This window comes from Chenopodium album, chromosome 16 (assembly GCF_948465745.1).
Source record: "Chenopodium album chromosome 16, dcCheAlbu1.1, whole genome shotgun sequence".
NCBI lineage: Eukaryota > Viridiplantae > Streptophyta > Magnoliopsida > Caryophyllales > Amaranthaceae > Chenopodium > Chenopodium album.
Window position 1 is genome coordinate 38,051,451 of NC_137849.1, and position 24,770 is coordinate 38,076,220.

General features: G+C 31.3%; 2 protein-coding genes across 2 annotated transcripts; both read right to left on the minus strand.

The window, feature by feature from the left end:
- Positions 1-9,355: 9,355 nt before the first annotated feature.
- On the minus strand, positions 9,356-14,059 carry LOC145584221 (protein neprosin-like). The gene is made up of 7 exons (XM_081641116.1): positions 14,039-14,059; positions 12,810-12,896; positions 12,275-12,475; positions 10,750-10,920; positions 10,509-10,559; positions 10,330-10,408; positions 9,356-9,675 (listed from the first exon to the last, which is right to left on the minus strand). Exons 1-7 carry the CDS (start codon positions 14,057-14,059, stop codon positions 9,356-9,358), a joined length of 930 nt encoding a protein of 309 aa, XP_081497242.1.
- Positions 14,060-15,738: 1,679 nt separating this feature from the next.
- On the minus strand, positions 15,739-23,050 carry LOC145585237 (2-oxoisovalerate dehydrogenase subunit alpha 1, mitochondrial-like). The gene is made up of 9 exons (XM_081641954.1): positions 22,684-23,050; positions 17,964-18,101; positions 17,697-17,879; positions 17,420-17,577; positions 17,229-17,328; positions 17,025-17,136; positions 16,766-16,905; positions 16,228-16,413; positions 15,739-16,106 (listed from the first exon to the last, which is right to left on the minus strand). The coding sequence occupies exons 1-9, from the start codon at positions 22,954-22,956 to the stop codon at positions 15,933-15,935; spliced, it is 1,464 nt and encodes a 487-aa protein (XP_081498080.1). The 5' UTR covers positions 22,957-23,050; the 3' UTR covers positions 15,739-15,932.
- Between the last annotated feature and the right edge of the window lie 1,720 nt (positions 23,051-24,770).

A 24,770-nucleotide genomic window follows, 5' to 3' on the forward strand; every position in this document is an offset into this window, starting at 1 on the left:
TTACAATTTGTACTTCTAAGCTACTAAATTACAAAATATTGAACTACAGCTAACACCACATGCATTTTTACCCTGCTCCATCGAAGTAATTTTCGGGCTTTACTTGTGAATTAGCAAGTAAATTAATGCAGCCATTAGGAGGACCACTAGCCCCACAATATACATGAAGTACACTCGTATCGTCCTCATGTCTTCCTCAAAAGTAAAGACATGCTGATCTTCTTGGTTATCTTGAAACATGGTGGGCGAAATTAATGGTGGTTTTTGTTTGGTTTTTTCGGGTAAGGAGGAAGATGGAAGAAAATAAGAATTAAGTGGTGAGTGGAGATTTTGGATAAGGGTAATTTTCTTTTTATAGTAAAAAGTAGGCAATTTATACTGTATTTTTATACATGTATATATATAATAATCGTATAAGTATAAAGTACAATATTTTTTGTCTCGCTAGGGGAATATGTCCTTTTCTTTATAAACAAGCATTGTTTACTCCTTTAGAGTATAATAAGTATATTCGCATGTTCACTTAGATTGTTAGATTTTTTTTTTCCCTTTAATTAATTAATTTATTTTTTATTATTATTATTTTATCTAGTGATTTTTGCGATTTGTGCAATCCCTATTATATGACCAGTTTACCTATAAAGTCCGCTACTGTAAAGACTCATGCCCAACCAATGTAGGGAAATAACAAACATTCCCACACCTAAATAGGTACTACATGTTGTAGTGCTAAAGGGACCTCCTTTTATATACGCTTGTTAAAATGCCATTGTCTTTTTATTCTACAGTTAATACTTGTTCCGATAAATACAAGTTCAGACCAAACCCATCGATATTTATCTAGGTGTTGTATGGACGAGAGTAAAAGAGGGATACATAAGTATAAATGTGTATGTTTGTTATGCGTAGCTTTAGATGAATAGTATATTTTTAGCGTTATTTAAGGATCGAGCTTTTTCATTCTTTCTCTTCGCTGATTAAATGGATGGCTTTCTGACATATTGTTTTGGCCATTTCGTTTTGTTGTTTTGTATTACTTTTTTTTTTTCTTCTTCTTATTTGTCTTTTATCTTTTTTTTTTTGATTTGTTTATTCAGTCTAGTTTGTGTATTCTTTCGTCAATTTTGATAAACAATCGTCAATTGTGAATTAACGTTACCTTTTTTTATCCCCTGCGGTTAATATTGTATCCAATTAATTTCAATTTGGATCAATTGTATCAATATTTATCTGACGCTAATTGGGACAGCTAGATTTCATACGCGTCACATATTGCATATCACTATTCAAAACACTATTTGACACTATTCAAACACTATTTGACACTATTCAAATAATATTTTCCATTACGTTGCCGACGTGAATTTGGTCTTCTGTTTTATTCGTTTGCCTATTGTTTTGATCTAGTTTTGTATCTTTTATTTTTTTTTTCCCCTTACGACTATGATAAATATAAATTTGTGTTTTAGTAGAGTGAGGTAAGATAAGAGTTTACCCTTTTTTTTAAGGTCATTCGGTTAAGGGAATATATTTTACTCCAGAGTACCTTAAATTTATGTCGTATGACTTAATATTGTGTGATTTTACATAGTGTATTTTCACTTTGATCATGTCAATCTTATGATTTTATATGATTTACCTTACTTTATACTTTTAGTAAGAGTTATTATTTGTAATGCTTGTATTTATAAGGTTTTGTCGTATGGTTAGATGTTTTTGGGTAAATTTATATGTACTATCTAATAAGGGCAGGGGTTATTTTTTTTTTTTTTTTTTACTTTTTATATAAACTCTGAAATATTATGTCCAACCCTACTAGTATTGTAACCTAATGTCTTTGTGTAACTTTCAGACCTGACATCTCACAGCTGATATTTATTTTATAAGTGTTGTTTTAGTACCTTGGTGAGTATAATAGTCACTAAATAAATTTAGGCATTCTGTTATCGTATACCATGTGAGTATTATTTTTGAGTTGTGACATGACTTGGTCATATATTTTCTTTTTTTGTAATACCATGGCATTTTAGAACTTTTTTATTATATGAATATTAGAGTTGATTTTATTACTCTTTTCTTTATTTTATCAGTTTAAGTGTTGCAAAACAGATTAAGTAGTTTGTTACATATAAAACGAGAGAATTTAATATCTAGATTCTCACTATTACCAAAATCTTGATATTTATCAAAATAATCCTTGAATTATATTTTATTTACTTTTACTTATTTACAAATTAACTCATTTATTTTCCTATAAATACCCCCCTATTTTTCTCATTTTAACACACCAAAAATTTCCTACAAATCCTCTCTCTAAAAATTCTCTCTAAAAAATTCTCCTCTAACATTTTGCTTTAGTTAAAATCTCTCTAATTTAGCTTTATTTTTAAGCTATTACCTTATAAAAAGCATCATATAATTAAGTTATTATTTTTATTTTTATTTTTATTTAAGTATTGTTATTATATTCAATTCCTATAAAAAAAATATTTTAAGTTCAAGTATTGTTGTTATTTTCATCTTTGTTAAAAATTTAGTTAATTATTTAAGTATTCCTATTCTATATTAAAACCAAAAAAAAAAAGTTTATTTCTTAAGATTTAGTTTTATTTTACAAGTTTATTTTCTATAATAAAAAAAAAAGAAAAGAGTTCATTAGCTTTATTTTGCACTAATTTCTTTTAATATCTCAAAATTCCAAAAAATATCACTTAGTCTCTTTCATTGCATTTTAATTAAGGAGTTATCACCTTTTCATCCTTGATAAACAAAAGAGGTTATCCAAAAATTGCTACATCTAGCTCAAGGTATTATCTTTATTCCTTTCTTAATTTCCTTAATTATTATTATTATGCTAACTAATGTGTTTGTTTCCATGTGATGATATCAACAGGGGTAATGACGATATTAGGTGCTAAATTAGCCCTAAATCTTTCATTACTCCAAATTAGAAAGCCAAGCCTATTGGTGAGGTGATAGGTTACAAAGATGGGGGTTAATTGCATTTTGCATTGCATCTCTTTCTAATGCATTTTAAACATGAAAGGTTAATACATTCATGTGTTTGTCTAAGATATATTTTTTAAAAATAATTTCCTTCTTAAAGTGAGCTTAAAGACCTAAGGAATTAAGAGTTTATGTAAAGGATGTTCAAGAGTGAAGAGTTACTTACTACGTCCCAAAGATGGCCCATAAAACAACCCTTACGTCCAAAAGAAGTTCTATTTCTTTAGCTCAAGTGATAGAACTTTTCAAGAGATTTCCAACCGTATCTCACAATAATTTTTTCGATTTTTCTATGATTTTTAATGATTTTTTTAGTTTAAGCTATCAAAGAGATGAAATATGCACGTTTTTCTGTAATTTTTTTTTTTAAAAAAATTGTATTAATTTATTTTCAAGAAAATAATGGCGTCATGCAACCTATATTACACTATATCATGTATTTATATTTGTAGAACTTTAATTATTAAGAGCTTTAAGCAACTTTAATTTTATCTAGAGATGACTTTAGAAATAAGAGTTTTTCACAATCTTTAATTCTAAAAAAATGTTTTAAAATCTTTAATCTTATTTTAAAGATGACTTTAGAAATAAGAGTTATTAATCAACTTTAATTCAAAATGTTGTTGTTTTAAAAAAAATCTTTAATATTATTTAAAAAATGACCTTTGAAATAAATGATGTCTTAAGGACTTTAATTTTATTTTAAGACGACTTCAGAATTTAAGAGTTTTAACAAACTTTAAAATCTTTTATAATTCTGTGAACCTTCTTATTTCAAACCCTTTCACGACACAAGAATGAATCGTAACTTTGCTTGTTTGTTTTAATAATTAATGATAGTTAATATAAGGTTATGACCTCATTTCCAAACATGAGGTTTAAGATTAATTATTTAGTTGTATAAGGTTGTAACAATTATCCATCTCCATAAAAATAAGCTTATATCCCATTATAATTACCCGATGGATTAATTGACAATCGGATATGAATAAATAGTTTATTGTTCCCTTTTAACTGGAAGTAAGGCCTTGACAGGTTTCGTGTTTTATTTGGTCAGTTCCATTAAGCCCAAATACATAACCCTTAAAACCTTACAAAAATTATCCTTGAGTGAGATTATACAGTGAACCCTTCCAGCTTCACTCAAAAAATACCTTGACCCACCAAAAAGTCGTCAATTGGGACGCATTTGTTGAATTGTCTTGTTCAAAAGACATTTTTGGTGATCACTAATCGGGGTGATTTTCCTCAACCAAGGTGGTTCATTTTACTTTTATGAGTGAATCCGTCAAAGATCACAAAAATCCCACTTAATTACAAAAAATGACATTTATGTCAACTACCCAAATTAAAAACCCAATGGAATTGGTTACTTAAAACATGGCATCAGTCCGAACTACGAAGGTTTTGATCCATGAGTGAATTCAAAATCTCACTATGATCGGTACGTAGTGCAACTTTGGTTCTCAAACCTACCTTATATTAATTATTATATCATTTTTTTTTTTGTGATTAACATGTCTTAAAACTTGATTTTTAACAACGCAATAGTTAGAGCCCGGAAGGGAAGACGAATTTCAGACGTTTGATTCTCTTAACCTAAACCCCGAACCCTGAGCCTTGTTTATCTTTATGGAGTTAACAGTTGATTTTTTTTAGTTTTATTTCTTAAAATTGACTGTTTTAAAATCCGTCCTTATTCGGATAAAAATAAGGTGGCGACTCTAAGTTTTGTCTATAAGTCTTATCAGACACTTAAGTGGAACCTTTATAGACTAATATTTGTCCACTAAAAACCAGGTACCACATAAGGTAGAAATGTAAGATTTTCTCTTGTAAAAAAATATTTCTCTTTTATTTTTATAAATGTTAAAATAATAAACTAGGGTTTATCACTCAACTGATCACCTTACTCCACTTTCTCTCTCTTCTAATTTGTTGCCTCTGATGTGTTCATTATATATATATATTTATCCCCGTCCCTTGGTCGTAATTAGTAGTGTTTTTGGCTCCTACGAGCCACTTTTATTACTAATTTGTGTTTTCCAGTGCTTTTGTAGTTTTGCTTGAGTTTTGTAGGAATTTGCGTACTTGGAGCGTTTTCCCGGGTTTTTCGAGGAGCATCTACAAGTATTGAAAGACCGCGACCACGTTCGATAGCCCAAGACCGATTGGAGGTAGCAAATCGGTGACTAAGGGCTCGGTTTTGGAGATATGAGGCGTTTGGGCCAAGTTGGAGAGCCCAAGGAAGAGCCTCGAGGCCCAAGAAGCCTCGCCCAGACCACCAGAGCACCGCCCGAAGGCGCGCCCGGCCGGGCGGGGCGGAGCAACACCTTGAAGGGTCCCGCGCCCGGAGCACGCGCCCGACCGGGCGCGAGAAGATATCTAAGGCAAAGGAGGCGGGCCCGGTCGGGCGAGCCACTGCCCGGCCGGGCGCGAGAAGACATTTGAAGAGAAAAAGGCGGGCCCGGTCGGGCGAGCCACTGCCCGACCGGGCGCGTGTTTTCTTTAGGGAGTTTAGTTTTCCGTTTTGCTTTTGTTTTAGCGGAAATCTTCTTGCTTAGTATTAATGCAATTTTAGGAGACAAAATTGTAGACTTCTTCATAATTCTCTTACTCTAGTTTTTATTCTCTTCCTTCTCTCTACTCAACTTTCTCTCTCTAGACTTTTATTTTCTTTCTTGTTCCTCAACTCTATTGTAATTCCGCCGTCTTGGTACGATTTCTCTCTTAATTAATCTCAGTACTTTATTCATTCTAATTTTTCCCTTCATGTCTTGTTTAATTATTATGTTTTGTTTAGTTTTAATTATGTCTGAGTAGTTTTCCTTCTAGGGTTTATGGGGATCTAATAAATAATATGAAGGGGTAATTTTATGATTGTTGATTATTAATGCTTAATTGATTTCTTATTGATTGTTTATATGCTATGCAATTAGATTTGGCCAGGTTTGATTGTATGAGTTTAGCAATATTGATTCGAGATTCGAGAGATGAGAATTGATGTTTAGGCTTAGTTTCAATAGGCAGATTAATTTATAAATGGTTAGGTCGAGATTCGAGAGATGAGATTTAATACCGGTAAATTAATTCTGTGATTGTAATACGTAGCGAAAGCCCTTTATGATCTGATTAATTAATGCATTGATGATTGATTATTGTGTTTTACCCTAGAATATTGTTTATTAGTGAACCTATGCCCTAGGCTCTATTATTATTGATTTCTTCCTTAATTATTCTCTTTACTAATAATCTTCGTAGTATAATTTATAATCACAACAAATATTGGTTACTTTAATAATTTAGACTATATTAATTAATTAGGAGTAGAAAGACTAGTTTCCCTGTGGATTCGACCCTACTTCCCTATCTGCATAAGTTAGTGAATTTAGGTAATTATTTTTGATTAGGTGATACGACTTTAGCCTGTCAGCCTCCATACCTCCAACCCTCCATGCGTCTACAACCTCCGGCCCTCCATTATTAGAAGTTTGAAGTTACAAATCCACAAGATCCACTTTCTCCTTCTTCTCATTGATATGTTTTTTATTTCTTTGCTACTTTTTAGTGAATATGCTTAATTATTTGGGGTTTTGTAGGAAATTTAATTGTATGTTCGATGGTTTGTAGTTTAATTTGTTGTACGAATTTTCAATTATATGTTAGATTCTCAACTTATTAGTTTAATTGTATGTCAGATTATCAATTAATTAGTTCAATTAATAGTATGATTATACCCTTTTTTGATTAGATTTTGTATAATCATAACCGTTTTTTTTTTCAGTTTCAAACGCTTTTGAAACTAGTTGTGTACCTGTTGTAGTATATTCTCAAATTTTGAGTGTTTGATTGTAAAAGTATAAGTTGGAAGCTATATTCATTGTTGATTGTTGTTTGTTATTGTAGCTGATAAGTTGCTATCAGTTAAATAAATTTGTGGAGGTGTTTTTTTTTCTTTGAAAAATTGCGGTTTTAATCACAAACTGCACTGCACCAAACCGCAATTTTGGTGCGGTTTGGTTAAGAATGCGGTTTGGTACGGTTTGAGAAAAATAGAAACCACATAATTGCGGTTTGGTGCGATTTTACCTCCAAACTGCACCAAACCAAACCATGTATAGCCCTAATCACACACTTATCTTGTTTTAGGCTTTATTTGTTTCAATGGAAATTATTACATAATTATTTTTCATTAACTATGATTTTTAAGAGCTAGTAAACAGAATTGTAAAGTGTGAGAGTTGGTGAAAAAATCCATTAACACCAAACTCCGAAAACAGGGGAACACAATAATCCTTGAAAAGGTGAATAGTACAAGAAATCTCTCACTGTAGTACAAAAAGGAATAGTGGATTAATGAATACATTGTGTGTATGTAGAAACTCAGATCATCATGATATCTTATTAGGTCATTATTAGGTAAATTCTCTCTAAGCATATATATTGTATGGAGGGACACTCATAAAATGTTTAGTATCGGAGTATTAGAGGATATGTAGGTGGATACATGCTCCCAAATGATGCCCAACACCACTATTTATAGGTGGTGTATGCTCCCAAAAGTGCGTAGAAAATTCTACACACATGTTCTTTAAATTGCCACATAAATCTAGAATCTTTATGAGTTATGATATTCACCAATTTTAGATTCTTCCACAAATCTCTGTTGATTTCTAAACGTAATAGGGTTTTCTAGAAACCTTGAGATGAAATAAGCTGTGCTATGAAATTTGGGCCACACTAACTCAACAAGATATTTTGCTTTGTGCATTTATTACAAGCAAAATTTAAGAGAAAAAGGTAAATTAGGCGTGGAAATGAAGTGAAGAAAGATTTTGGTAGTAAGAAAGAATATGGACATTCCTTCATCTCAAAAGGGATATGTTTTCTACTATACAAAATTTAGGCATACATCAATGTTTTTCGCCTTAAATAAACTGAATAAATCAATTTTTTTAGATTCTCCCCCCGTTTTATAATGTTAGTCCCATATGGAATCAATCACATAAAATAAGAAAAGAAATATATTTGGAATCTAACATTAAAGTACAACATAATTCATAATTAGTTTACCTTATTTAACTTTTTAAATTTTTTATTAGGAAAGCACAAGTTATAATTGCATAATTTAAGGTAAAGATTTCCTTACTTAGAGTAATGTCATTAATCCACAACTTATTAATTCAAAAAAAAATCAAGTTATAAATGAAATATATTCAATATGGGTATATCTTTTTGAAACGCCCAAAATAGTATATGAGACTAACATTATGAAATGGAGGGAGTAATGTTTTACTTCAACACATAACTTTTTTTTTTTACTGTTTTCTTTTTCATCTTCAACCTTATTTTTTTAAAAAATATTTCAATTATTTTTTCTTTTTTTGAAAGAAAAACAGTTCGATTATTTAAACCCCTTTCCTTTTACGCACTCAATTTTTTTATTTCAACAGCACACTCTCTGATCACCTTTACTGGAAACAAAATTTTACTATAATAATTGATTAAATGAGAAAACTCAAAGTATCACAATTTCCATAGAAAACTACAACCAAATATGTAGAATCCTATTCGAGAATAAAATGAGATTGTGTCGAAAATCCCTTCTCGTTTTTTTTTTTTTTTTTTTTTGTTTTTTTTTTAATATTTGGTTCACCTTAGCTTAGTGAGCTTGTGTCATCACATGATCAATAATTATAAATTATTACTAGTAATTTATTATGATTGGCATTTGTCTATTGATGTTAGGTTATGTATAGAATCGATGGATTGGAGTAAGGGTTATTCCGTAATAGCTAAGGCCAATATTGCTAGGAAGAACCAAGTGTCACATGTGCTAACAATTTTGTCTCCAAGACGAAGCTACCTTTTATGCATGCATGATGCATGTGTTATGGTGCAACTTAGTGTCGTTACATGTTATTTTCCTCGCTCATAGTTATACTAGCCCTCTATGCATGCGATGCGTGCAGTGCAAGCTAAGACGACGTTTTCCGCTTAACTGTTGCATGCTACAGTTTTGATGTTTTCTCCTACGATTGTATTTACTTGTTTTAAGTTTTAAGCCCTGGCCTCTCAATTATTTGTAATCTTATATTTTGAAGTCTTGTACTCCATATAATATTCTTGATTGTATGGAGGTTAATATTCCTTTACATGGGTAAGATTAAAAGTAGTACAATTTCTGATTTTTAATTAGATACTGAACCATGTAGTAACTTTATAATTTATTTAAAAACAACATACATAAAAGGAAGCCGACACGTTATAATACATGACCTGATTATGTTGTTTGACATCTAGGACCTCCAAAATAGAATTCAAGCTCACGTTATAATACATGACCTGTTTATGTTGGTTGACATCCAGGACCTCCAAAATAGAACCTAAGCTCAGCATTCTGGACAAATTTACTATCATAACATTCTGGCACAGATGTAAGGACTTCAAAATCTTCTTGTTTAGGATGAACTTCTTTGAAATTATTATCAGCATAATCAACATAGAATAAATCACGAATATAACATGATTTACCAAAACCTTCATTAGAGAAATGTCCGCTGCCCATTTGTGTAATAGTGTTGTTGTCTTGTGCCATTTCATCTGCGACTTCTCCACCCCACGCTACTATATCACCACCTTTGTCTGTCATGCTTGTGAATAGGGAAGCTGGCCAATATCCCATAGCTTTGCCACCATAAGTTAACCATCAATCTTTTGTTGATGAATCCTATTGCAAAGATATCGCGAGAATTTGAATTTTTAAAATGACATATATCTAACAAGAATTCCCATGCATGTTAAATTGTTTCTAATATTACCAATTGGTTGTTGGTGTATTGGTGATTGGGACTACATTTGATATGGAGGATCTGTGTTCGATCCCCCGCAATAACAATCGGGAGCGGATTGAAACCTAACCATTCAGAACTAATTCCCGAATCCGGATTAGCTCAAAAGGTGAACCGAATGGAACACCAAAAAAAATTGTTTCTAATATTTTATGGAAAGAGTTTATCATGGTTTTATGACCAAAGTGTACAATCTCATTGGAAAGAAAATAGAGGGACAAAGCCCTTAACAATAGTACTCGACAAATCGTGAAGTAGGAAATTTCGAATCAAATCACATCAGGTGAATTAAACATAGCCTAAATATTAGTCATCCGCAATAAATTGTGATTGAAAATTTTCTACTACCCTTAACATTAGTACTCGATAAAGAAAAAAATTACAGAATTGTGTAAAGCTACTACCTGGTATATGTATAGATTAATCGATTTTTGTAATCCGCCATAAACAGAGGAGGAATCTATGTATGCACCAACAGCGAAATCCTTGTTTGTTTGCACAAAACCCGGACAACTTAGGTCATAGCAACCCGTGGACATGTAGTTATCCCTCTAATAATTCAAACATTTAAAAATTTTAATTATTGAAGTAAATTTAGAACACATTAAATTTGTATTAGTCCATATAATACTAAGCTTACTAGCTACTTACCGTCCAATATATGAACAACCTTGGTCTACTTTGACTATCGGATGGGTGTACCTGCACAATAATATTCACATTTTTAGCGGGTAGTGAAATATAAACTTTAGTTGTTGAGAGAATCGTTGAGAAGGTTGTTACTTTAAAAAAAAAAAAAAAAGGATTGATCGCGTATTAATTGGCATAGGAAGTACTTCGTACATTTTATACAAGTATATTATAGCTAAAATATGGATGTTGCGATACATACCCGCCAACCAGCCTCTATTGTGTTGAGGTTTTTAGCATCGCCAGCAACGATCCATATTTGTGAAAGGCTTAGACCTATAGGGTTGACAACCGGGTTCCATACGTTCAAAATTCCATGCACTCCTCTGAACTTTCCTGGTTCGTCACCTGCTTTGATTTGGATCATAGCATACTAGTACCAGACCCAAATTGAAATAATGATTCATAAAAACACGGAAAAATAAATTAAATTATTAGTTTTAAAATTGATGTGATGTGATAAAAAAAAAACCACTAGGAAGCCCTCTTCATGAGGTCATAACAGACGTAAGGGGGTGTGATCGTGTGATAGAGTATAAACATATTTTTGAAATTCAACCATCAACTTAAATTTTTAATTGAATTAGTCCTTTAACACATTTAAATGTTGTACAGTGAAGTGTGAATGTGTGACATATAATAAGATTAGTAACGAACTTATAATAGTATAGAAAATCGAGTGGTCGGAGTTACACCACCTTTTACTCATGATTACCGTTGAGGGTGGAGGGGAATTAATTTAGGGGTTGTTAAATATCGCCCTCGAATATTTAATTAATGCCCGCAAAATAAAATAAAATTACGTATTTATCTTTATAATAACGATTATAAAAATAATTAATTTTACCTCAATTTCACACTTTTACTGTACACAAAACTTTTTACCGTTCTCTCTAGTGGTCAACGGCCACTAACGCTCATCGAACAACCACCGCGAGTTTCAAAATCAAACAAATTTTTTAAATTTTGCAAAATCAAATTCATTAGATCTTATGGACAACGACGAAATACCAGAAACACAACCTTAGACGCTCGCCAAAGGCTCGTCGAGGCGTACGAAATCGGTACGTCGCGATAACTTTTTTAAAAAAATCCGAAACCCAAGAAACGCCTCGAATTTTCGAATACCCTAGGCTGAAACGCCTAGTTTTTTCGAAAATCCTAGGCTATTCGAAAAAACTAGGCTTTTCAGCCTAGGATATTCTAAAAAACTAGGCGTTTCACCTCCAACGCCCAGATTTTTCATACAACCACACGGATGTTCGCACGAACTAGGCGTTTGAGCCTAGGACGTGTGAAAAATCTAGGCGTTTGCAGCGAATTCAAAAAAAAAAAACAAATATTTTCTCCGTAGGCGACCGACTTCCCTTTGTCCTTACTCGTCATTATCGCGGCTGTGTAGATCGTGAAACCGGAGGCAGGGAGTTGGTGGTTAAAAGAGGAGGAGGAGGTGGTGATGGTGGTGGTGGTGGTGGTAGTGGTGGTTAGTATGAAGAGGTGGTAGTGGTGGGTAGTATGAAGAGGGGGGTAAATTGAGGGGGTAATTTTTTTGATTAAAAAAGGGCAAATTTATAATTTTAGTTTATTTTACGGCCGTTAATTAGATATTTGAGAACGACGTTTAACTTTCCACTTAATTTAAGTTGCTTGGGTAAGGGAATTTAAGAGCGGATTGTCTCAAATTATTTAGTAAATTTTGTAAAGAATGAAAGAAAATAAAGAATCACCTTATGAATCTTAAGATTTGGTAATGCTTCTGCAAAAGGTGATGATGATTTTCTTTGTACATTGCTAGAGTTATAACCACTGTATTTTCGACTAATAGGGATGGAACCGTATGGACACCGTCCATACTTGTGCCAAGACTGCATAAGCTCAAATGTTTCGTTCACTGATTTCAACATACTTGGATACGTTCTCGGTTCCATCTGCCAAATTACAACCATCACATGTTAGCACTTATCAGGTTAGAATTGCTCATGGGTCAATAAAATATTAATAGACAATCAATAAAGAAAGATAATTATTAAGGGTCTGTTCACATTTACTGAATTGAACTGATTGGAGCTGAGCTGAACTGAGCTGAAATGAATATTTATGAGAGAGGGAAATAAGGAGTTGAACTGAACTGAATTGTTTAGAGCTGAACTGAACTGAACTGAAGTTAAGTAAATGTGAACAGGCCCTAAATCATCAAAGTTTGACAAAACTTAACTGAACCAATGGTGTTTAAAAAAAATAAAATAAAAATAAAAAAAAAACCTGTATATTGTGGTTTTTAAGGAGTGGATGAGTCAAAGCTAGTTGCTTGTGCACGTCAATACAATCAATTATATCTTCATCTCCAACCTACAACAAATTTAGAGAGTTAAATAGAACCATATAGAACATTGTTGCATGCATGCATAATTTCATAATCTACTGCACATAATATAAACTGTACTTTAGACGAGGGATATGAGAGTAGAGTAGGTCTCTTATTAAATCTTAATACTCAATACATATAATATACAAGTAGCGAATTAGTACTTGGTGCGGTTGGAGTTTATAGATGTGTTAATAATGTAATTTGAGCTAATATTAACGTACTGTGACATTTGAATATTAAAAATAACTATATTATGGTCCGTGTCATGCACGGTAATTTCTCTACTTTTAATTAGAAAAGTAATTAATAATTTTTAATAAAGATATCATGAAAAATATAATTATAATATATTTATTAACACGACTCAACCTGATTAAGAAAAAGACCTAATAAATTGTGGAAGTTTATTGAACAAGGCTAATATTATTTTCATATAACACGACAACATGACATGAAACAGACACGAAAAAAGCGGGTTTGTGTCAAGGGCTTCCGACTTGTTAATTAAACAGGTCAACATGACACATCATGTACATTATATGGGTTGGGTTAGTGTTGAAACTTCCCAACCCCGTTTAACTTCAAATCGGAACACGACATGACATGATACAATTGTCAGCTCTAATTTGAAAATTAAAATATACGAAGTAAAAGATATGAAAAATATTGTAATATAAATATGGAAAATATATGAATCTAAATTATTACAATTATATGATATGGTGAATATTTTGTGCAAATTTTATAATAAGTAGTTGATGATATATACTTCCTCCGTTTTCTTTTAGATGCAACACACACTTTTTCACGGTATTTAAGAAATGTGGGGTTCACATGATATAATACACTTTAAAATGCGATGAGTGGTTGTTAGGAGTGTAATTTAGTGGGCCATGTGCTTTAAATAAGGAAAATAGTATAGTTTTTCCCTAAAGTAACTTTCCTTTTATAGTGTGTTGCAAGTATTGTGACATTTCCTTTTTAGGGAAGTGTTGCAAGTAAAAGAAAACGGAGGAAGTATTGAAAAAAAATTAAAAAAAAAATAAAATAAAAGGGGAAAGGGGATTTTGGAAGAAAAAAAACATCACCAATCCTGTATGTTTTAGTACAGTATTATACATACAGTATATTGAATTGATGACATTTTAAGTCTTAAGAAATGGGAAAGGCTTTTTTTTTTTTGGAACAATCCTCAAAAGCCCAAAAGGGACTTAGATTAATAAATCATTATTCGCTACATCCAAGATACGAGTCGGGAAATTATTAATCCACACTTTTTGACCAAATCCCCAAGGTTGGAAATGAGCCAATTCATGTGCTACCGTATTCCCGCTTCGTTTAACAAAGGACCAAACAACATCAATAAAATTAGAACATAAATCTAAAATGTCTTCGAATGAGATGGAAAGGCTAGGTTTTATATAGTCAAGCAATCTAAAACTGTAAAGGAAAATAAGAATAATTAACCTTCTTATTAATTAAGAAATATTTTGCTCCATTTATTATTGTCCTTTGATGTAAAGGAAGTTAAAGAGAAAATGTTGTACATATATGGAAGTTAATCTCAAGTTTATTTATTTATGATATTATTCTCTAACCAACTGAATTACGGAGTATTTGACATTCAAATCACTTGTTCTATTGATTAAAATTAGAGCTATATGTTATATCCTTGCCATATTCATTTTATTTAGCTAACAAATGAGTGAAAAAAATTTGAAAATAGCATATTGATGAATTAATAAATAGTTTAAATGCAATAATTTATTTACATTTCCAATTCGGTTATCTATTGATTCATGAAATGTTTTTGAAGGTTTGAGGGAAAAGTTTGTTAATAGCTAGGCTATTAGCTTTTTTTTTTTTTTTTTGAATTAATTTATGATACTCTTTTCATTCTTCTTGTTCTAGCTATTACTATGAAATTGGGGAGAAAATAATGAAAGATTATAGATCTTTGTATACTGATCAGTCAGTACGTACGTATATAACAATAATTATACCCAAGGCCTTATACAATATATTAACATATCATTAATAAATTAAATTTAACCAAGAATATTAACCATAAATTATGGGAATGAAATATTATGTGTATACCTTAATTGTTTTGAAAATGCCATTTGAGCCCCCAATTAGTCTTCCTCTTCCAAAGGGAAAATACAATAACAGTACAACAACAATTTGTAGAAGAAACACAAAATCACCACCTCTCATATCGAAGAGTTTAAGGATGATTATTGTTTTAGCTAATCCTTGTTTTAATTTTGTAACAAATTAATAAGTTTCATAGGATAGTATTTGCTTAGTGGTGTATTATATATACTGCATAATTAGGGAGAATGCAGAAATATATAATGTATTCAATTTATGTAATCTCTTGATATTGGTAATATTAACCGTATAAGGTAAATTATCTGGAGTATTTATTGCCTTGTGTTGTTCCTTACTGAAAGAATTATATTCCGTGAATATTATGATTGCTTTGTTAGTAATATATACAGTATACAAAGATAAAGCTAAGCCCCTAATTTAGCTATAAACATGGTAACAAAATATCCTCAAGGCTAAACTAAGGAAACCGAATTATACAGTATATATTTACATATATCCTAACACTTACATCTTGCTATTAGTATTATAACACTAGCTTATTTGTTGATATTATATGATACTTTAATCATGTTTTTACACTACTAGTGTATAAAAAAAAATAATAATAATAACAAATCCCAATATGCATTTTCCAGATATGTAATTTTCATATTGAGTAAATATATTTATACACAATCAAAAATGTATAGCCATTATTAAGGCATGACAATCATTATTATTATTATTTTTTTTTTTTTTTTTTGACAATCATTATTAATATTATAGCCATGATGCAATTCAGATTTAGTAGGAATCATAATTAACCGGTATTTGACAATTACTATACACTATACATAGTAATTAAGTCTCATCAAAAGCCTTTTCAAGCTAAGATAAGTACATCATTACATAAATATACACATCTAAATGCACTCTTCAACATCAGATGGATAATCTTTAGGGTGCTTCTTAATGGATTCTCTAAGCAAGATTTCTTGCTCAACCAGATCCTTTGTTGGTTCATCATACACATCTGTAAACATTTCCGAAACCGGTGGTTTTTCCAATTTTTCTGCCACTTGAATTGCTTGAAGAATCTGCATTGACAAGAATCAGATGAAACATTGAAATTGGCATATCTAGTAATATGGTTATCATACCAACTTAAGGAAGATAGTATGAAATACTCAAACTTTTAGCACCAGTAGTGGCTTTCACCTCTTTCTTGACATTCTTTCGAATTTCTGATTCATCATCTTCATTCCACCAGCCATTTCTCTCAATCCACCTCCTAAATTTTGTGACAGGACTCTTTTCTATTTTCCAGTGTTCGATTTCATCAGTTGACCTGTACTTGGTAGAATCATCAGAAGTAGAGTGGTGTCCTACTCGATATGTTAGCGCCTGAATACAATTGATCAAATTTTAGTCTCCAATTTGGTTAAAATGTAAACAATATCTAACTACTGCATCGTCTCTGAATGATAGGCCACATTTTTTAATAGAGATCATTCTTAAGAACTTTAAGTTGAAAGAACACAACTATTCTTAATTCTATACCACATAATTTTATATCTTCAGGGTCAAATATTTTACTAAATTTAGAAACATTGTAGTATTAAAATAGCCTTATACAATATATTATTCAGGGTCGGATGTACGGTTCAATCGATTATTCAGAGATGGAAGAAAGGTTCAAATACGTTACTCTCACTTGCATAAGATAATCATCTATATTTAAGAAAGAGCTTATTACCTCAACAAGAATAGGTCTTTGTTCAGAGATTGCCATTTCACGAGCAGTTTGAACCACTTCATAGACAGCAAGAGCATCATTTCCATCAACTCGAATGCTACGTATTCCATAAGCTTGTCCCTTGACCACAACACCATCACCTTCAAGCATAAAGATACAGAGGATCAAATTTTTTTCAAAGAATTACTAGATGCAATTGTGAACAAAATACGAATAGATAATTATATATTAAAAGGCAGCATAATATTAGGGTAATTACTTCGAAATTGGTCTGAAATAGGAGTACTAATTGCATATCCATTGTTACGACAAATGAAAACTATTGGAACTTCCATGACTGCGGCGAAATTTAAACCAGCATGGAAATCTCCCTGAGGAAAATATTTTAAAATTAGCACTAATAACATTGTTAAGGCCCTAAATAAAATCCAAGTACTAAACTTTTACGTAGTATGGTATGTACCTCACTAGTGCAACCATCTCCCATGTAGGCTACAACACAAGCATCCTTCTTATCCATTTTAAGAGAATAAGCAGCTCCTGCGGCTTGAGGAAGTTGTGTACTGAAACAACGCCAATTTTTGTTTAATTCATCATTCACCAAACGTCTAATACATCAACCTTACAATCAAAAGACACAAAAGGAATTCTTACGCGATTGGGGATGATATTGTAAAGTAGTTATGCTTACTAGACCCATAATGATTTGGCATTTGTCGACCTTTCCCACAATCAGCCTTATTTCCGAAACACTGATTTGTAAAATCTTGCAAGGTGAAACCGCGCCATAGTAACGCCCCAGGCTCCCTATACTGTACTTAACATAGATATGTAACTGCATTAGTCCATTTTCATTTCTAAGCAGATTAAACATCTCATTTTCCCATATAGTACTACTTTTGACATAGTTACGTATTTGATTTCATAATACCTGAGCAAAAATAATGTCCTCTGAAGAGAGGGCTGCTGCAGATGCAACATTAATCGCTTCTTCTCCGAATGAAGTCATATAAAATGAAATTCTTCCCTGTCTTTGTGCTTCATAAAGAAAAGTGTCCATAACTTGAAGAGTAATCATGCTATTATACATCCTTGTTGCCAAGTCTTGGTTCACCTATATAAACAAAGAATTATACTGTTACGATTCTTATAGTTAAATTATATTGTGATGTCCGCAGTTTTAAGCACTACTACTTACAAGATCATGAACTTTGCCTGAAATAAGCTCCCCACTGTCATTTAGAACACGATAGCAAGGCACTCGTGTCTTCCCAGACTCGGCAATGAAACTCATTTGTGATGTAAACATAACCTTCCCTCCTGGAAAATCCATTCCCTGCAATATAAGTATATTACAAATGTAGTTTCGGGTTAGATGATCATCCTATATGTGTACTATTGTACTAATATTGCTTACCAAGACATGGCTTATTTTTCAGCATAAGACATAATCTATGGTCATTGCATATCTATACAAGCTAAGGAATTCAAATACTAATATCAGAGTATCAATTGTGAAAATATAAGTTAAAAGTGGTACAAACTATCAAGTTATCAACGTGAAATTAGGAATTTGAGACCGAAACTCAATGAATATTTACTTGTTTCTTTCAATAACATTTTTCCAAGACATTTTTTAGAAACGTGAACTAATGTTGGATCCATTTATCGCAGTATTAAGGAATTCATCTATAATTAGGATTCCAAACCAGACCCAAAGTACCAAATTCTAAATAGAATTGAATTTAGCAGAATTTTAAAATGGATTGAACTCAATATATGAAAATCAAAGTTTATATTGAATTCCTTGAGATACAAGCACAAAAAGGAACACAAATTCTTGATTAAGGTGGACTTTCATTAAATGATTGTTAACCGGATTAAAGTTATCCTTAAAATAATTAAAATTACCCTTATACTACTACACAAGTTACTATTTTCCTAACATAAAGTTTACCCTTAAACACGTATGATGTACAGAGTACTAGATTAATCGTGTTAGCCTTTTATAACATGTATCCATTAAATCACGCATTAAATTACAATCAAATTCATTACAATATAAAATTAACCCTTAAAAAAATTAAAATCCCTACCTTATAAAAAGTGGTAAATTGTTCTTATGAATAGTGCACGGACCTTTTTGCCCTTTAAAATGTTTATTTACCTTCTTACCCCTTTACGATCCCTACCCATCAATGAGTTTTGCACTTTAATTTCTATCCCCTCAATCTTTATTCACCATCCCTGAGTAGAAGAAAACCCAGAGAAGATGAAGAACAATAGCTCAATGGAGGCTATATTTTTAATTTATTGCACAACATTTTACATTATCAATTTGTCATAGGAAGATTAAAATAGTACTCCGTACTTAAAAATAATTTGCAATAATTATTCCCATAAACAATAATTGTAACTAAAGAATTGCTAGAGTTTGTAAAATTTTTTTTTTTTTTAGGAAACTGATAGTTCTTTTATAATTCCAACAATTTATATACTTGGCTTTCTTATTTCTCCTTCATCTTAATGTATCCTTCACCTTTAAAAAAAAAAGTTAGTATTGTTCAATGCATTATTTCACAGGGCGACTAGCAAGAATTTGAAGTAATAACTACCACCTTGGCAACCAAGCTAATGTACGTTTAGATTGCATCAACATCCCTAAGACCATAACTAGACTTCGGGTTCTAAAATGGGCTATCAAAGTCATTCCTTTTCCTAGACTCTACTAGAACAACTTAGCAACAACATGAATAAGTACATAGTGTTTCTTCATACAAGAACACTGCCACATACAACATATTATGCTCAATGTTTGGTTGTAATTGTTGCTTTTGAACCTTTTGTTTGTAACATTTTCAAGGTTATGGTTTAAGAATATTATGCGTTAGGTTAGATGCTTTAGTTGTTCCAGTAAACCTTAAAACTATGGCCTAAGTTCGTAAGGCTTTATTGAAAAAAAAACACTTATTTTAAACACATAATGTAAAACAGTAATCGTCCACAACTAAAGTAATCGTTGTTCCACCCAAACACTGCCAAGTTTTAGCTACACTTGTAATAATTACGTACACATGTGATAAATGGATATTGTCATTCCTAAACACAAGCCGAAAAAAGCTAACTCAAATGCCCTAGTTACTATAAAAATTGTTAAAGTTACCCTCAAATTGATCGTGTTATAATAAAATTAACGTAAGTTCGCCTTATACAAAACTTATTAAGCACAGAATACCAAACAAACAAGTTGCGCGCGGAATGGCTGCCCTAGTTACTATAAAAATTGTTAAAGTTACCCTCAAATTGATCGTGTTATAATAAAATTAACGTAAGTTCGCCTTATACAAGACTTATTAAGCACAGAATACCAAACAAACAACCTCACTCACGACCCCTCGCCACTCCTTACATAAACTAAAACATAAAAACTTATATTCCGTACATTTTAAGATTAATTGTTCACTTTTGTCCCAAATGATTAAAAAATAACAGTTAAACTATTTTTATTTTTATTTTTTTTTTTGGTGAAAATAACAGTTAAAACTATGAAGTATGTAGGACCACAAAATTTTGTCCGCATATAACCATTGTTGGAACTAATATGGAACGTGGTAGATAAAACAATGAGGATGAGTTGGGCCACAAGGCCCACTGTCCCAATGTGTCATCTTGCCAGGTAGCCCACATCAAACAATGAGCTTGCATACAAGTCAAAGGTTAGACGTCTTATTCGTACAAATTACGGTGACGTGGTATTGGAATTTTATATGAAATAAATGAATCATGAGGTAATTTCATCTATATATCATAATGAATGGCCAATTGCATTTTATTTTAATAAAAATAGGTGTATGCAATCAATATGTATCTTCATTCCGTATAATGATGCAAAACATAAAATATAAAAATTTCAAAATAATTCATTTGCCCAACTTGTATACAGTATACTGCAAGATTTTTTTTTATTAATTCAGATTGGAATAAGCATATGCAAAATGCAATTGTTTTGATAAAATATAAACTAAATTATATTATTCAAAAAAAAAAAAAAAACAGATTATATGTAAACTACATTATAAGCATGGGATCATTTTATATCTTATTTCGCCTTAATTATATTTTCTACTTACGTATTGCAAGACTCTTTTTAAAGAGGGGATGATAAGCATTATATTTAGTTCCCATTGTTGACACATATACTCAATAGTTGACTTTCTATTACTAAATCTATATGCACATAATGCGTGCTTTAGACCTTTTTAATCTTTTATACACGGTTGGACTATTTTCAAGGAGTAGGTACAAATTATTTTCTAAAATAAACGATGGTTGGATTATTCTAGAATTAATGAAAGTTGGGATCTTAGAATCATATGGTAATCCGAACTTTGGTAAAATCATATGGCAAAGTTGAGATTATTTGTATTACGAAATATATATTTTCTTTTATGATATTAAAAGAATAATAATTTGCTATAATTTGTATTGATATCAATTATTGAATATATCTTATTGGTGCATAATGTCACCTAGACCCGTATATATTTAACATGGTATCAAACATGGTATCAGAACATATACAATAATATGAGATATAATTATTATCAAAAAACTTATTTGTGTTGTACATTTTTCATATCGATATAAGTAGAATACTATCACTAGGATTATCTAATATCCATGTTAGGATATGGTTCATTAAATACTCGTACTACATATTGATATAAATTAGTGAATCATATCTTAAGCATTAATACTCGTTTAAGTATAAATACTCTACCTATCCGTGAATAAAAATTAAGCAATCCTATTAAACTTTTACCTGATAGAGTTTGGTAGAAAAATCAATCTTAGGCAATTAGTTTATACTCGTAAATATTCTATCACGACCACACTTGTCTAGGATCACTTCTATAGGTCGTAGCTTTGTAAATATTCTATCAATGTTTTTTTAATTTCGCTTTAAAATGTGCAGATGTTGTAATTAAAAAAAAAAAAAAAAAAGGAAGAAAATTAATTTCAAAATTAATTTCTAAACATGTAAAGTAATTCTAGTACAGTAGTACTTGTATAAATCTCATACAACAACCAACCAATTTTCGGCAAAGATCCACGTAACTACTTTATAGCTAAGAGCTTCAAAAAGACAAAACATATAAACTGTCTCACCATTAACCCGTGTAAACTGAACAGGGCAATTGCGTAATTCACTTTTTTTTTTTTTTTTTTTTTTTTTGGAAGGAAATGAGAGTATGATACGTTGTGTCTTATGGTAAACAGACTCTTAATCTTTGCTGCCAGAACAAGACTTCATTAATGTACACTAAAATACAGGGAAATAAAAATAAGAAAAAAAAAAATTCAATCTATTGATCTAATGATCTGTATGTTGTCTGAGTATTGGACAACTAAGCAATGTTCATATTTGCTTCTAAAATACTCCCTTCAATCCTTTATACTCCCTCCGCCTAGAATTATGTGAAATAAGGGGGTATTATTTGTGAGATATAAAATATTTCTTTGTTGTACATAATTTTGGACGGAGGGAGTATTATTCTTGATTATCATTGACTATTATTCCAAATGAAAATAACAAAAAGGATGGGAAGGAGTATTTTAACATGCAAACCCAAATAATAGCATACCTTGCCAAAAATTGCAGATCTAAATAATCTCGAAATGAAAATATTGAAGAAAAAAAATATATCTGAGCCAAATCCTACATTGTGGGGAGATTTCTTTTTTCAATGGAATTGCCATTTCACCCACTTTGTTATCAGCTAACTAAACAAAAATTAAAGAAGTAAAACAACAATCAACTTCATTTGGTGTTATTAGTTTAAATTATACGACGTACTATATGTATCAACGTGACAACTAATTTCGGATAGTTGTGATAAGGTTAAACAAAAGTGTACCTCGGGTTCGGAAGGATAAGCATCATCATGATCATCATCATCCTCGGAAGAAGAGTATAACTGAGGATCAATCTTCAACTCAGCTGCTTTAGTAGATTCTAAACGCCCAAAAACAAAGGAAGTAGGAGAAAAAACAGAGGAGTTACTACAAACATTATGAGAAATTCCTAAGAAACTAGGTATAAAACTATTTTGATTAGTAGTTAAACTAGATTTTGTTAAATATAATTGTTTCATAATGTTTGTTGTTCTTCTTAACAACAATTGTGCCATTTTTCTCACTCTCTCTCCTTTTTTTCCAACAATGTTTTGGAGGGCTAAGAAGATGAGTATGCCACTTCAAGAAATATACTTATATTGGAAAAAAAAGGAAGAGAAAGATAGCAAAATGGATGAGAATGACACTTGTTTTTTTGTGTAACGTGTGAAGTGAGTAGAGCCAATGCTTTATCAACTTCAATTTGTTAAATCAATGCCATATTAGTCCATATACTACTGTAGTTTACAAGTTTTCCTGTAACACGTTTCGATTTAACCCTCCTTGGCCTAATTTGTCATAAATATGGTACTCTGGAAACTTCAAATCACCATTGAAAGTGATTTGTTTCAAAATAATTGATACGTGGAGTATAATATTTTTCTTTTTATCGTATCAATGACGTTGGAATAACACTTATCTTACTCGAACTCAGATACTCATGTTCGACACGAGTATAAATAACACTTATCTTACACGAGTATAAGTGCCTGACTTAACTATTTAGTGGAAAAAAAATCTATGATTTTGAACTAAAAAGTAGAGACCAAATACAGTATCTATGTTTAATACCCCAAACCTTCCCAAAGATCATGAACTGTTAATGCCCTCTCTCTTTCTCTCTCTCAAAGTAGAAACTCTTGATTAAGGTGCATGGCTAGCTTTCTCTAATACTCCAATATACTTCGTATATAAACTAAATTCACTAACTTTATGTTACATTAAATGCAATTTTATGCTCCATAATTTTTTTTTCTTAAACTACATGTCCAAAGAAGTGTCTTAATATTTCAAAACGGAGAAAGTATATGATTACGAAAAGAAAATCTGGTGGAGCTTAGTCAACAAGCTGTTTAGACCTTAAATCAATCTTTTGATGACAACGTATAAACCTACTATTGCCCGTGTTATACAAATTGGGCATCACTAAACACCAACCCTATACTCAATTTTTCATGATTTTTTTTTAACAGACACGACTTGTGTTTTTATACCTAATGTTGTCGGCGCTTTTTTTTTTTTTAAGACACATGGTGTTTCTATACCTATCAGGCTATAATATGGACATATAGTCTTAAAAAGAACAAACTCGAAATACAGAAATTACCATAAAACGTTAATGGCTATGAATTGGAGTAATTGATGAGAAAACAGAATGCAATGAAATAGTAGGGCTAAAGAACTTCAAGGAAATAGAGTAAGCACAGTATTGTTTCAGACATTAAAGCTAAGAGCCTAAGACAGTACTATTGCTAATCGTTGCATCAATGCTGTGGGACTTATCAAGTGAAAAATGTACATCACCTGCTGCCTGCTCTAATTTATGGTTGAATTGAAGTTACCTTGTAGTCTAGTTACTCTGCTCTGGCAAATGGATCCATCAGGTTTGGTTTTAGTCTAATTGGTTCGGGTCATATTCAGTTGATAAGCCCTTTGGGACATTAGTTCAATTATGGGCTTGTAAGCTTGTTCGGCAATTGCTGCTAACTGTTTTCTTTGTCTGGTCAGACCAGTTGTTTGTACTACCTCCATTTCATATTATTTGCAACGATTTGAGATAAAGTAGAGAGGGAAATTGTCTAATCGTTGCATATAATATGAAACGGAGGTAGTATTAGTTTTATGTTAGTTATTTGACGGTTGGCTCTTAAATGTTTATATTTGGTAAATTTGGTTGTTAGGATAGAATTATAATTGTAATTGTAAGAAGTTAACAATGAACCAAAAAAAAAAAAAAAAAAAAAAAAAAAAAAAAAAAAAAAACTAATCTTACTAGTTTTTGGTATTTGCAGAAAAGCTAGCTTTTTAGCCAACAAAAAAACCATATACT

Excerpts from the sequence above, each read along its gene's own strand:
- LOC145585237 (XM_081641954.1), bottom strand. The coding sequence starts at position 22,956 with ATGGCACAATTGTTGTTAAGAAGAACAACAAACATTATGAAACAATTA. Across the intron at positions 18,102-22,683 it reads CTTATCCTTCCGAACCCGAG|GGAATGGATTTTCCAGGAGG; the intron begins GTACACTTTTGT and ends CTTATATTGCAG. Across the intron at positions 16,107-16,227 it reads GAAAGAATGTCAAGAAAGAG|ATTCTTCAAGCAATTCAAGT; the intron begins GTGAAAGCCACT and ends TTGTCAATGCAG.
- LOC145584221 (XM_081641116.1), bottom strand. The coding sequence starts at position 14,059 with ATGTCATCAATTCAATATACT. Across the intron at positions 12,897-14,038 it reads TGTCATCAATTCAATATACT|GTTGGAGATGAAGATATAAT; the intron begins GTATGTATAATA and ends AATTTGTTGTAG. Across the intron at positions 9,676-10,329 it reads AAACAAGGATTTCGCTGTTG|CTTCCCTATTCACAAGCATG; the intron begins GTGCATACATAG and ends GATATTGGCCAG.